Source organism: Anastrepha ludens, chromosome 6 (assembly GCF_028408465.1).
Source record: "Anastrepha ludens isolate Willacy chromosome 6, idAnaLude1.1, whole genome shotgun sequence".
In the NCBI taxonomy this organism is placed as follows: domain Eukaryota; kingdom Metazoa; phylum Arthropoda; class Insecta; order Diptera; family Tephritidae; genus Anastrepha; species Anastrepha ludens.
Window position 1 is genome coordinate 47767626 of NC_071502.1, and position 15211 is coordinate 47782836.

General features: G+C 36.7%; 1 protein-coding gene across 2 annotated transcripts in view; it reads left to right on the forward strand.

Annotated features, from left to right (window-relative positions):
• Nucleotides 1–15211, forward strand: part of LOC128865727 (protein prickle) — a 191857-nt gene that overhangs the window by 160830 nt on the left and 15816 nt on the right. For both annotated transcript variants that reach the window (XM_054106020.1, XM_054106021.1), the window contains exons 4-5: nucleotides 2769–2882; nucleotides 14106–14234. In XM_054106020.1, the coding sequence (XP_053961995.1) occupies nucleotides 2769–2882; nucleotides 14106–14234 (243 nt within the window). The remainder of the gene's footprint in view (nucleotides 1–2768; nucleotides 2883–14105; nucleotides 14235–15211) is intronic.

Consider the following 15211-nt stretch of genomic DNA (forward strand, 5'->3'; position numbering starts at 1 on the left):
ACGTTTTGACAATTTGAGTCTGATGACTTTCAAATACTGGTTGGGGGAGTACTTACTATGTTACTTTAAAGATACATAAGTTACCTACAAGCAATAGGTATGTAACTAATCACAGCCTCCTGATGGCAGCTGGTTTTTTATGAGGAGTTTTTTCGAGGCAAAAATACACTCGGAGGTGTGCCATTGTCTGTCCAGGAGTCTCCATTATTACAAACAACATTTTCTATCATTTGGTATTTCATGTCCGTGATAGTTTGTCAAGTATGAGAATGACGAACGCCGTACCGTAACCACCAACGGTGACCGATATCAGTACATCAGCAAATTTTTTTCATCCATTATTGGAGGATTATTAGTTCCAACACGACGGCCTAGCAGACGTTGAGTTTAGTTTGACAATGTTCTGTCAGCGGCTCATCTCCAGGAACGGCGAATTCGTAGTATTCTTATTGAACTAAACATTAGCCAGCAAAAACAAAAAACATAATGCAGATAACAAAAAACATAACAAAAATCTTAATGCATAAGAAAAAAATAGCAGCAAGACATACTAAATCAAATTATCTATGCGCATTATTAAAAAGTTTGATGAAAGAGAATTTAGAGGAAGCAAAGTCAATCGTAATAGATTTATAAATATGATAGTATTGAATTCGATCAGAGCTCTCACAACGGGTGCATTCCTTGCAAACAGAGTTCTTATGAAGGCAATATGGAAAAAATCTAACCTACACAGCGTTCTAGATTGGGTATTTAAAGAGATTCGCTCCAAAAGGGAGGGGAAATCCACAACGGGCTGAATAATATGAAACACAAAAGATAAAGACAAAATAAATCGCCGAGACTGCAAAGATTTCAAAGTGGTAAGTAGGCATCTATAATAATATGAGGGTATGGGGAATGTAGCCAATGAAAACCAAGGTATCCAGATAAAGGATGCATATTCCTCTTTAGAACAAACAAATGACGGGCAGAGCAATTTAAGAGTATAAGAACTTGTAAATTCTGTACTGTTGCGCCTTACAAATGATAATATGGCATAAGATTTCGAAATTGCCTAACTAATATGACTAGTAAAAGTGGACTTAACATCAAAAATTACTCCTAAGTCCAATATATTACTGATTGATCTTCGAAATATAAAAGAAGAGGTCCTCAAAATAGAAAAACACTTGTTGAAAGTAATGTGCTAGCATTTCGAAATATTTAAAAATAGTTGAAAAAGATCCTAAATGTGCTTCACTGAAAATGTTAACACTCCTCTCGATATTGTTTACGGCCATTGACTAAATAAATTGTAATATGAGGTAGGGAATAAGTTCGTATCGTTTTTACCGAAGACTTTTATTTAAACAAAAAACTTTAATTATATCAATAAGTTAATCAATTACATATTCGGTGTTGCTGTTTTCAATCTCTTCTCACCTTTCGACCAATTAGTTGATGCCGTTCCGCTAAAAATTGCCTGGTCTGATGTCAAAGAAGTTGTTGAGCCAGTTTTTAAGGATCTCTTTGTTATCGATGCTAACGCCTTTCATTTGGTTTGACAGGGAGCGGAAAGTATGGTAATCGGTCGGTGCAAGGGGCGAACGCGGCGGATACTAAAGGGCCTTCCATTCGAGCTCTTGGAGTGCGGCTTTGACGACTTGTGCAACATGGGGCCTGGCGTTATCGAAAAAGAGTATGGTTTGACCATGTCGATCAGGTATTTTCAGTCGAATAGCCTCCTTTATGCGGTGTAGCTGGGCAATGCAGAACTCTTTGTTGACCGTGGCATTCTTTTCGAATATTTCCCAGTGCATCATACTCTTCCAGCCGCACACATATTGGATGAAGATCCGGCTTGACTCTCGGTTTTAGCGCATCTCCTGGAGCCACCCACTTCTTTCTTTGTTTCACATTGATGCTAAGGAACTATTTCTCATTTTCCATGACGATTCGGTACACAAAGCGCTGTTTATGACGGATTGTTGCTCGATGACGGGTGAGATGCTGAAAAGCAATTTGAAGGCGACTTTCTTCGTTTTTGTCGTTGAGCACTCAGGCTCCCAATTTTTCGGTAAAACCCATTGAATGAAGGTGATTGAGAATCGTTTTATGTCAAAGTCGCCATTTTGGAACTTTGCAAACCATTTCCGTGCTGTAGACTCGCCTATGGCACCTTCTATCGCAAATGTCCCGGGATACTTCGGCAGCTTTTTGACCTCGCTGAAAAGCAAGGAAGAGGAGGTGTCGAAAATGTTGATTTTTGCCTCCTGGGTATTCCATATTTAAGCCTCAAAGCAGCAAACGAATGATTTGCGCGTGCATCCTTTGTTGGGTGTTTGGCCGAGCTCCTCCTCCAGTTTTTGGTGTGTGTCTTGTTGTTCTAATGCAACTGGCGTTACCTAGAGTTTTTTGCTGCCTACGAATGGTAGTTAATTTTTATTAACAAGTTTTAATTCCAAAAATAAGTAGGTGCAGCTGCTAGTAGATAAATATTTCATTGAGTTTACATGTTAGTAGTATATCTCAATTAAGTATACCTCTACTCTATGCAAACAGCTAAGCTGTTAAGATTTTTCATGAAAAATTAAATCCCTTCCCTTCAGAGATATTTTTATTGTTCAGACTGTTTCAAGCAACCCCTAATATACCACCAAAAGCTATACTCATTCACAGAATCAACTAATTCCGTACTGTACTGTATGTGCGGCATGGTAACCTTATACTCCCTTTGGATATCAGTATTACATTTATAATCTATTTATTTCCTCTCTTTTTTGCAGGTTCGCTTGTATTTCTCACAAATACCCGATGACAAAGTGCCATACGTGAATAGTCCGGGTGAACAGTATCGAGTGCGGCAATTGCTGCATCAACTTCCGCCACACGATAATGAGGTAAGAAACAACGCACACATACACACATACACGTATAGTAAGTTTATTTAATCATACCCTGCAGGGCAATCAACTAGGCACGATTTAATGCTTTTTTGGTGAATTTTGAACTATAGTACGCGAATACACTATAACATCTCAACGTTCTAACAATTTTTCCTTGTTTATTTTTTTTTTTTAATACAACTCATTGATTAACTAATACCATATAAATCCAAGTTTCAAACTGAATACAAAAATTAGAAACATTCAACAAATTTTCGTAAAAATTTCAAACTTCTTAGTCAGAATTTTAGAAAAATTCGGGTACTGAATTTTATAGTTATTGAACAAAATTGCCATTGGCTCTCGGTCCGGCTAGACGCTGTAATTTACTCCTTCAGTGGCTGTAGTCATTACACGGTGCCACGTCCATGGAGCGCGCTTAGGGGGATTGTTTGAGTGTACTTTTCGTCACTCTACATTCCAAAGAAAGATGTCGTAAGAAGTCGTTCACGATTAACGCAAGCGTCTTAATTCTAGTTTCGCTAGCTTTGGTTTTTCCTACACCTTGAAAACAGAAACTGACGGAATACATACAAAGATATGAAAATATATATGTATATAAAGGGTGATCAGCTTAAGGGTATCACATTTTAAATTGAAATAAAACAACGAAAATTCAAATTGATTAGGTAATCTTTACTATTTTTGTATAGAACCATTCATGAAATTTATTTTATTATTTTTAAAGATAATCCCTTTCAAATGTTAGCTGCAATTGCGCATCGGCCATCCGTAAACACCAATTTTGAAAGACTCGCTGGAGGACTTCGGTCGAAATCTCGTGAATAACTTTAATAATGTTGGCTTCCTATACTTCAATCGAAGCTGATTTATCCATATAGCATTTAAACTTTGCACAACCCCACAAATAAGTTCAAAGGTGTACTATCACAAGATCTTGGTGGTCAATTCACTGGTCCGAGACTATAGATAAATTGCTCACCGAAACGCTGACGTAGTAAATCCACTGTTTCACTGGTTGTATGTCAATTAGCGCCATCTTGTTTGGAATTGAATATTGTGAAATTCACGGGCTTCAATTTCCGTCTTTAAAAAATTGTTTATCACTATTACATTGGTGCCAGTCTCGTCTTTGAAGAAATGTGGGCCGATGATTCCTCCAGCTCATAGACTACACCGAACTGTTGTTTGCAATGGGTATAATGACTGTTCTTGGATGGCCTCGGGTTGCTTTTCAGTCCAAATTCTGCGATTTTGATTATTGATATAGCCATTAACACTAAACCTACCGATACTTTATGTATTCCTATTCCTTCCAAAGAGGGTCAAATGGCCCGTCTTTAAAATGTTATATACAGGGTGAACGATATGAAGTGTTACCTATTCAAAACACCATAACTTTTTTGTGTCAAATTAGTTTTTATTGATTTCAAAGACAAAATTGTTCAAAAATGATTACTATTTTGACATACAGGGTGAACGATATGAAGTGTTACTAACTTCATACTGCTTGTATCTGTAAAACAGCTCATGACATCAACGTCAAAGTTGTTCTAATGACAGTTCAAAATATTGTTTATAAGCCATCAAAACCATTTGCGTCTCAGTTTTGTTGAATTTTTTTTTGTGATGGAATTCAAACGTAATAGTGTGAAATCAAACGATTGTGATTGCGTTATATTTGGCTGGAAAATCACAACCAGCCATTGTTCGTGAGCTCAGTCACCTCAAAGTGAATAAAATGTTTGTTTATCGCGCTATAGAACGTTACCATGATACTGGTATGGTAGCATTGCAAAACGCTATGGAGGTGGACCAAAAACAACCGCAAGAACGCCAAAAATGGTTCGGAAACTTGAACGAATTCCACGTCGAAGTGGAAGAAAAATGGCCAAAGAACTGAAAATATCACAAGATAACATTTTACGCATATTGAAAAATGAGCTCAAGGTCAAGGCTTACAAGATCCAAAAAGCACACGATCTTTCACCACAGCAAAAAAAGTTCGGTGCGAAAGAGCAAAGGAGTTGTTGCGCTTGCACGAACGTGACGAATTTCCTAACATTGTGTTTTCTGATGAAAAAAATTTCTCAATTGAGCAGTTCATAAACACTCAAAACGATCGTGTTTACTTGACCGAACGCTCATAGGAGAATTTGAGCCTACGTATGGCCGCTCGAAGCAATTTCCCATCGCAAGTAATGGTTTGGGCTGCAGTGCCCGCTGAAGGACGCTCTCCAATCGTTTTAATCGAGCCTGAAGCTGCTTTAGAGCCGTGTCAAACATTTCGGTCGTAGACCATGGACTTTCCAACAGGACTCGGCACCGTCTCATAAAGCTCGTGTGAACGAAGAATGGTTAAAAAATCATGTTCCACACTTCATTTAGTTCACACAATGGCTTTCGAATTCGCCAGACGCAAATCCGATGGACTATTTCATCTGGTCCATTTTGGAGAGCAAGGTGAGAATTATACGAGAATGGGCCAAAATACCTCGAGATTACATTCGTGCAGCATGCAAGTCATATTTTGACCGTTTGAAGGTTATAGTCAAGCCAAAAGGTGGTCATATCGAGCTAAAGTGAATATACATATATTACTAAGATCACATATATTTCTCGGTAAAACAATTAGCAAGAGAGGAGTAAATCTTGAAAAACACATTCGATGTATTTTTTAATAAAGGTCGTGAAGGCAAACGGCAATTTAATAATGTTATTTCTAAGAACTTCTGACGAAAAGTTTAAAATAGTTAATTTGACCTGTCAAGAAAAACCCTATTGGAAATGTACCTCCAATCTGATTACTTTTTATATGTAGATTTGACACTATGTGAGTGTGTTAAAGTATTTATTATAGAAACCCCAAGCAGCCAGTTTCCCAAATTGTTTGTTTAAATGACAACTTTTACATCTGATTTACCCAATAGATTGAATCCGAAAAGGCTTCAATTTAGCGAAGAGCAATAAGGATAAAAGCTGCGCATAAGTAGTGTACCGCCAAGGTTCATAGGTTTTGAAGAGTTAAGAATGGTCTACCAATTTTTTGGTAGCCTTCACGAATACATATTTTTTACAACAACAACATATCTGGCACAGAGTCTTCACCCACGCACTTTACTTCACTCCCGCCATAAATAGCCAATCAATTACAAGTTTTGCATAATTTGCATTCCTTTTCAAACTCTCACGCAACGCAATTCTGGCGTTCTGCTCCACGCAATTTATTTTTTTTTTGTTTTTGCTAAGTATGCTAACCCGATTTTTATGTTATTAGACAACTTCAAGTCTCAATAAGTTGTTAACGTTAAAAATTGCCCCAATTCTTTACTGTCTAGGTGAACTGGTCCTCCCTAGCTTGCGGGATCAGCATGTGGTGTGCTGTTGAATTCAACTGAATTCTAGATATTTGTACCGTTGAATGCAACTATGAAGTTGGGGTATCGCCATTTGCGACTAACGAGTTTTCACGCACTTCCCACTGTGTTCGAGTTGCTAGCAAGTTCATCCCGAAAACTCTTTGAACCATTCATATGAAAATATCTGATAGATATGCTGATTGGTAGTGACATAGCTGGTTAACTGAGTAACATATGTATGCATGTGTATGTGTGCACATTCACATATGCATGCAAATGCCTCGGCGAATGCATGGAAACCAGCGGGAGTTGGTTAGAAGCGAAATTTTAATGAGCTACAATAAATTTGCGAGAAAAGATGTTGAAGAAAATGAAAATAAATGTAAAAATGGTTCATTGACAAACATTTTTGTTAAGTTAGATTCTTTTTTTTTTAATTTTAGTTATATTATTTATAATTCTTATCGTCGTTTATGTGAGATCGCTTCAAATTGAGATGAAAATTTAAAGAGTAGCTAAAATCCACATCTGAAGAAGGAAACTAAAATAAGTCAACTATAACAGCGCAACTCAAAAAATGCTTTTGAAGACAACAATAAAAACAAATCTGCCATTAATTTCTAAATATAATATATGCGCCAAAAATGCTTTTAAAATCCTCATAATCCTAAAACTGTGCCTTTAAATTTTATGCACAGACTCTGACTTATTAACAAGTTTTAAGAATTTGTTTGTTTTGCATTTAATTTTAATAATTTTTTATAAAAATTGGGTTCATTCTCCTCCGAAAAGCGAGTTTCAAAGTTTGAGCAAATTTTGAAAAAAAATGGTTATCAAAGTTTCACACTTTTTGACTAGAATTTTGAGAAAATTTTCGGATGCGCACATTTGGGTAATATATTTCATTAAATTTAGGTACAATAAAGTGCATGTTTTAAGTAACTCGAAAATGGGGTTGATTTTTAAAATTTCTTCTTATGCAAAAAAGATCGACGAATTTCCATTTTTTTTTTTTTGAATCGCGCTATAAAAACTTTTTTAACTGCTTACTTCGTCAAAGTCGAGAAATGTCTTTTGAATAGTATTCGTGCGCCTTGCTTTTATAGTTCATTACAAAAATTGTTAAAAAAAAGTGTGCAACTATCACATAAGGCGACTTCCATTAATCACATACACCACGCCTTTACGCCCATTCGAAATGCATTAACGCACCGCCCGGATTACATAAAAAAAAACAGTTACACCTTTGTAGCTGTAGGGCATTGAAACGCATAGCCAGACCAATAAGGAAACAAAGAAACCAACAGCATTTACATGAGAAAGGCAGAGATGCTGAGATAGAAATGACATTGCGGCCGAATTGACAATTTGGATAACTGGCGAAATGCACAAAATGTTTGAACATTTGCATACATATGATTGTATGAGTGCATGTAGTACAAGCTACATACCTACCATGACATTCGCTCGGGCAAACATGAGAAAACAAAAACAACAGCAGCGTGAAAGAGCGAAAATATTATAATTGACAAGAATCGAGTAGCCAACTGGAAGCTAAAATAGATATACATATACATATGTATATGTCTACACACATATATGTACATATAAACATAAATATGTATGTACGCATTTATGTGCATTAGAGCGTGGCATGTGTCCACACTTGGTCATCATCAATGGTCTAACAAACCGGCCTGTTTCCCTTACGTGCCTGCGGCTGCCTTTTCCCCACGCCCCGGCTGAAGCCTTCCAGCAAAATGCGTGTTTGCGTGGAATTTGCATACAGTAAACAAGCAGAAGGTGGATCGAACCGCAGTTAGTCAGTTAGATGTACAAACTGACAGACCACTACTCAATGGAACAACAGACTACTGGTATTGCTGCTTCTGCTGTTCCACACCACCGCGTTACGCGAAAATGGTTGTCATTATTCGAGAGCACGTCAGTTAAGTTGCATGCTTCACATGCCACAGGAATGATTTGCCACCGACGAGCCGTGGTATGAGCTTCACACAGCTATGCGTAATAACATTGGACAACAAAAGCCAGCTTTTTCAAAATAACGAAACTCCACCCAGGAATCATACCAAAGGGTGACAGTCCCGGATATTAATCACGCTCGTTCCGGCAACGTAGAACCGTCTGTCGTGGGAACGTGCAAAGTCTGGCTGAGTCCCAGAGGTACTCTGATTTTAACGAATTTTTTAGGCGAACATTTTTCGAATTCACAATAACCATATATCTGAGTTATAAAATTTGCCCAATAAATTTGTGAGAAAAACTGCGAATATAATCACTTTAGAGCTTATTAAGCCGCCATCAGATTCATACGAAGCATACAAATACTAAGTTTGAACGTCGAAGAATACAATACAAATACATAAAATTTCGTATAATACCTCAAAAATCAAATATAAATATCATTTTTTTTAATTGTTCGCAGATTTTTTTTAATCGCATGTATATTCTGCCGAAAAAATATCGGGAATTGTTCAATTAAAAAACGCGCGTTACACATATGTCTCAATTTTTTTTTTGCTGGAATGTTGGTACAGCTGTCCTCTATAGTGTCGCAGAGTTTTAGCATGATCCGTCAATTAGCTTCTTTTTGGCATTTAATTATATCAGTCAACCACAGATGTGCACCAACGCACCCAACGTTGGTATATGAATTTGACATGCAAACCAGTGAACCAGTCAACAGGCGGCCGAAACCCCAGAAACCACGTCAAAGTCGGTCAAAAGTGAGAGTCATACTACTCGTTTTCTTTGATTATCACAGTGTTGTGCACTCGGAATTCAATGCAAATGGTTCTACGGTAAATAAAGAAGAAGAAGTAATGCGACGTTTGAGAGAGAATGTGCGTAGAGAGAAAATTGTGTAAAGAAAACTCATAGATGTTGCAGCATGACAACGCACCGTCTCACAACTGTCATATTTTGAACACTTTTTGGACCAAAAACTCGACAAATATCTTCGAACAACTACCGTATTCACGGACTTAGCCCCCTGAGACTTTTTTTCTTTTCCCAAAACTTAAATTGCCACTCCGCGGACGCCGTTTTGAGTCGATAGGGGCCATTAAGGAGACTTCGCTGAACGAGCTGAAGAAGATCTCTTCAAACGCGTTTAGAAAGAACGTTAATGACTGGACTAATCGTTAGCATATACATATGTATTGCTTCGAAGGGAGCATATTTTACAATTTTGATGATTAAACTATTATTTTGCGTTTTATTGAACAATTCCCGGTACTTTTTTACAGAATGTAACTAGTTTCTTTGAGAGAAGGTCACTAATAAAATTTTCCAGGGAATATATTTGTGGAACTTTATGTTTGCCAAATAAAAAGGTCTGAACGACTTACTATGGGAGACAAGAATGTGGTAACATATTTTACGAAAAGATTGCTGCTAAAATTACATTTTATGTGCCCAAACAGTACACTTACCTCAGATTGATGCTTCTAATCTTATGTTTATCTTGTTTGACACAAGATTAGTCACAATTATGTAAATATGAAATTTGAAGTTTTCCACAGACTGATATATTTGTAGAATTTTTTAGCCCTTGTCTCATTTTTTTAGAGAAGATTTTAGGTATTTATAAATATTGGCGCTTTGTGTTAAACTTTTTTGTAAGAAAGTTGATCTCGAATTTTTGTTTGTCCAAAATATATTTAGTTCAGGTTGATTACTTAAGTGTTTTTTCCAAATCTTTCAAGGTTGTTTAGGCACTTAATTTGCCTATTAAAAAAAAATTGACCTATCCTCCTTTTGGGAGGTTCCATATGCTCATCCGACGCCATCGCAAAGGAATTTCTCATTACCCCAAAAACTATAAACATTTTTAGGAATCCAAATATAATATCTATATATGATAAAACTGATTACAATTTGAGGTATCTGACAGGCCCTATACTTCACTAGGAGAAGAGGATAGGAAGTAAGTAAGCAGATAAGATATATGTAAAATAAATTTAATTACTTGAAACTTTGTTGTTAAGTTCAGATTATCTACACTTATTTCAGTAAAGTATTCCATTTTAAGTAAATAAATGGAATAAATAGGTTTCTAAAACTGGTATTCTTTTGAAATCAGGAACATCTTTCTGAAGCATTTTGGCAATAACTCCAAAGTTGTGTGAAATTAACCCATAAAATCATCATTGATATACTTCTTCTGCTTAATTAGCGCGATAACCGCTTAGGCGATTTTGGTCAAGTTTAATAAAGCGCGAGAGTCGTTTCTCTCCCGTACCAACCAGCGCCACTTGGACACACCAAGTGGAGCCAAGTCCTTCTTCACCTGAACTTTCCAACGCAGCGGAAGTCTTCCTCTTCCTCTGCTACCACCTTTGTATCAATTCCGACGATATGACCCAGCCAATATAACCGCTGGATCTTTATTCGCTGCTATGTCTATGTCGTCGTAAAACTCATAGAGCAACATCGTCGTCAAGGTGCAAAGGTCTAAAAATCGTGCGTAGAATCTTTCTCTCGAACACTCCAAGCATCGTTTCATCGGATGTTGTCATCGTCCAAGCTTCTGCGCCATACGTTAGGACGGGCATGATGAGACTATTGTAGAGTGTTAGTTTTGTTCGTCGAGAGAGGACTTTACTGCTCAGTTGCCTACTTAGTCCAAAGTAGCACTTGTGGACAAGAGACATTCTTCGTTGAATTTTAAGGCTGACATTGTTAACGATTTTAATTCTGGTTCCTAAATAAACGAAGTCTTTAACAACCTCGAAATCATATAACTGCCAACAATGACGTAGGTGCCTATACGCGAGTGCGCCGAATGTTTGTTTGATGACAGGAGGTACTTCGTTTCGGTACTACAATGTCATCGGTATACGCCACAAATTCTACGCTTTTACAAAAAAAATGTGCCTGAGCGGTTAAGTTCTGCGGCACGTACGATCTTCTCCAACGTCAGGTTATAGAAGACACACGACAGCGAATAACCCTGTCTGAAACCTTGTTTGCTATCAAACGGCTCGGAGAGCTCCTTCCCCTTTTATCGGCATACACTCGATGTAAATACAGCACTAGGTCTTATTGACCACTGATTTGTTTGCGATTAATGTTTATAAATTTTTTATGAAAATAAAGTTCATTGTTCTACAAAATCCTGATAATTTTTTTTTTGTTTTTATGCAGTTTTATAACCCACTGAAAAATAATATAAAAAGTGCAACCGGCTTAAACATCCCGTTGATTTTTGCCATTTGTTTTTTTTTTTTGGTTGGCTGGCGGTCTTTTACACTAATTCCACATAACGAGCGCTCGACTTTGCAGATACCATCAATATTTTTATCAATTTTGACTATTGATTTTTATTTGTTCTCTGGATATTAAAATTTTTTTTTATAAAAGTACACCTCACTGTCTAACAAAAACCAATAAAGATCCAACTTTCACACTTTATATAATATACAAACTAGAAAAAATCTCAGAAACTCATCATCTCAATTACATGGGTTTTAAGTAGAAATATTTTTTTTTTTTTTTTCTACAATTTTTTTTTGGTTTTGTTTTTAGCTCATTAAATTTTAATGCGATAAAATGCAAGTTTGAAGCTATTTCTTGTAATATATTTTCTTGACGGTGTTGTGATGTTGCGTATTTTCTCCATTTAACCCTTAGAGTACGGGACTTTAGGTCCCACAAGATTAGTTTTTCTTTAATAACTTCGTAAATAATTTCTTTCTCTGTTTTTCCCTTTAGGTAGTCGAGTATTTTTTAAAATCCTGTATAAAATCTTATTAGTGGCATTCTATTATTCTTTTACAATATTTATAATTATGAGCTAAGGTTTTCGTTTGGGGGACAAAAGTTACCCCACTCCATCCTTTATGTCCATACTATAAAGGCTAAGAAATGCGCGAAACTGTTTTTCTATGCGTAGAAATTGCGCATATCTCAAGGAAAAGCGAAATTTGCAAAATTGGTCAAAATATTGAGCTACTATACTATCATTTTGTCGCGAGTCGTATTGGCAAAATGTATGACAAATATTTTCAACTACATATTGGGTTGGGGAAAAAGTAATGTCGTATTTTGTCAATTGAGCGCGACATTTAAACATATCTTGCGTTGTACTTATTGCATCGGGTCACACTAAACGGCGATTTGAAGATGACAATCTGTACTATAATTGTCCCATTGACAATATTGTGATCGTACGTTTCAGTCTTAAGTTATAGCGCGTCAAAGATGGAGTCCAGCAAGCAAGAAACTCGTCATATTTTACGTTTTTACTACCTTAGAGGTAAAAATGCAACGAAGGCGGCGGCAAAAACTTGTGAAGTTTATGGGTCTGATACTGTAACGATTCGCACAGCACAGCGTTGGTTCGATCGATTTCGTTCTGGTGTAGGAGACGTCGAAGATGAACCCCGTACTGGTAGGCCAATCGTCGTAGAGACTGATAAAATCGTTGAAATTATCCAAAGAGACCGGCATGTGACCATTCGCTCGATTAGTCAGGAACTAGGTGTAGAAAACACAAAACCGTTTGTAACCATTTGCAGAAGATTGGATTCCAAAAAAAGCTGGATGTTTGGGTGCCACACGTGTTGACGTAAAAAAATCTCTTGGACCGAATCAACGCTTGCGATTCTCTGCTAAAACGGAACGAACTTCACCCATTTTTGGAGCGGATGGTGACTGGCGATGAAAAGTGGGTCACGTACGACAACTCCAAGCGAAAAAGATCGTGGTCGAGAAGCGGCGAGCCGGCCCAAACCATCGCCAAGCCCGGATTGACCGAAGCTACGGGAGCTCGGATGGGATGTCCTATCGCACCTACCATATAGTTCGGACCTGGCACCAAGTGACTATCATCTCTTCCGGTCCATGCAAAACGCCCTTGGTGATACCAAGTTTGCCTCAAAAGAGGCTGGCGAAAAGTGGTTGTGTGAGTTTTTTGCAAATAAAGAGGGGGTGTTTTATAAAGGGGGGATAATGAAATTGCCTTCTAAATGGCAACCAGTTTGCGAACTGCCCCGTTTTGTTCTTTTTTTTTTTTGACTTGAATCGGATAATTGTAAGTCCGTTAAATAAAGCGTCAAATTTCGGTCACAAATACGACATTTCTTTTTCTCCAACCCAATATATTGCAAGCCATTATATACATGTCATATGTGCTTGATTTCTTATATTTTCCTTAAAAAGGCAAACCAACCCATATATAGATGAGGTAGAGGGTTAACATATTCCAAAAAAAAAAATATTTCGGTAGTATGCCACATAAATTTGTTGAACATTTTGTTGAATTTTTGTTTGTATCTTAGATGCTAAAATCTTGTGATTTCGTTGACTTTGACCCCAAAAATAGTAAATAATTAATAAGTAAACTTTAAAAACCGCAGATATTAGCGTTCGGTCTCTTTACCAGAGCCTTGATATCTTTATTTTTTCTTGTTTTTGTTACACAGTGTAATCAAAGTGTGCACACATCACACCGCTTACACATATCTACTCATACATGCAAACGCACTGAAACTTCCATATCGCTTTTGAGCATCACTTGATTGACCATCAACAGCTGCTTTTGAGTTCTACAAAAAACAAAAGAAGGCGTTGCGCTGTGCAGTAGCGACCGTTTCTCAGAAACAATTTTCAATTTACACACGTACAGGCAAAGAATTTTAAATTTTCAAATAAATACTTGACTACCGACCACAAATTATTTAAGTCGCCACTTACCTAATCGTATATACACACATGTGGATGTGTTACATGCATATATATATACATATAACAAATATATACATACATACATTACTCTCCATCACAATATCATTGTTTTTTGTTTTTTTTTTTTTCTTGTTTTTTTTATTCACAGGTTCGTTACTGTCACTCATTGACGGATGAGGAACGCAAGGAACTTCGCCTATTCTCCACACAACGCAAACGTGACGCGCTCGGACGTGGCAATGTCAGACAGTTGATGAGTGCGCGTCCGTGTGACGGTGTAAGTATTACTTTTCATCAAATTCACTTAAAAATATTTTACATACAAGCGTACTCTGCTTAAGTTTAGTTAAGTTACCACGCAGTATGGCCTCTCAACATACGGCTGAAGTGTTTTTAGTGGCGATTTGCTTTTGCTTATGTCGAGTTGAGTTCGGTGTAGAAATTGCTTTGAAAACGACTAGAAGAACTGGAACAAAGTAAATTGAATTCGTTGGATATATGTAAAATTTTGTTCGGATGTATGTGGAAGAGGGACATATTCTTCACTTAAAAACTTAATTACACATTAAGTATTTCTTAAGTGCTTCTTAAGAGAGAAGTTAGAGTAGATGTGAAATATTTTTCATTGTCATTCACCAAAGAATGGGCAAAATGTGATAGGCCTTAAGCCGCAAATGGCGTATATTGATAACACAAATTTACCATCCAATTCCTAGGAGCTCAAAAAAGAAATGTTTTTAAATGTTATTATTATGGAATTGTATAATTAAAATGTTATATATATATATCTACATTTGGCCGGGATATCATATTCTAGGGATCAAAATAAGGAACTTTGCCGAAGGAACCATACCTCTAAAACGAATTCTGATGTCCCCCAATTTGGGTCGAACTTTTTAGTTTCCTTTCTATAACTCATTTAAGTGAGTCATTTACATATTATATGTTCTGACTAAATAAATTTCTTAGGCGAAAAAATAGATATTATTATAAATAAATAATAAATATTATTATAAATAAATAAAAATAAAGAAAAAACATAGCCATTTAGCTGATTTTTTCATGTAAAGGCCAAAAATGGTGATATTTTTAAATTGGGGGACATCAGAATTCGTTTTAGAGGTATGGTTCCTTCGGCAAAGTTTCTTATTTTGATCCCTAGAATACGATTTTCACAGAGCAATGAGCGATTTTTAAATCGACCCGCCATAATCTACGTATATATATATAATTTGCGCTTACTCCTCTTTGGGT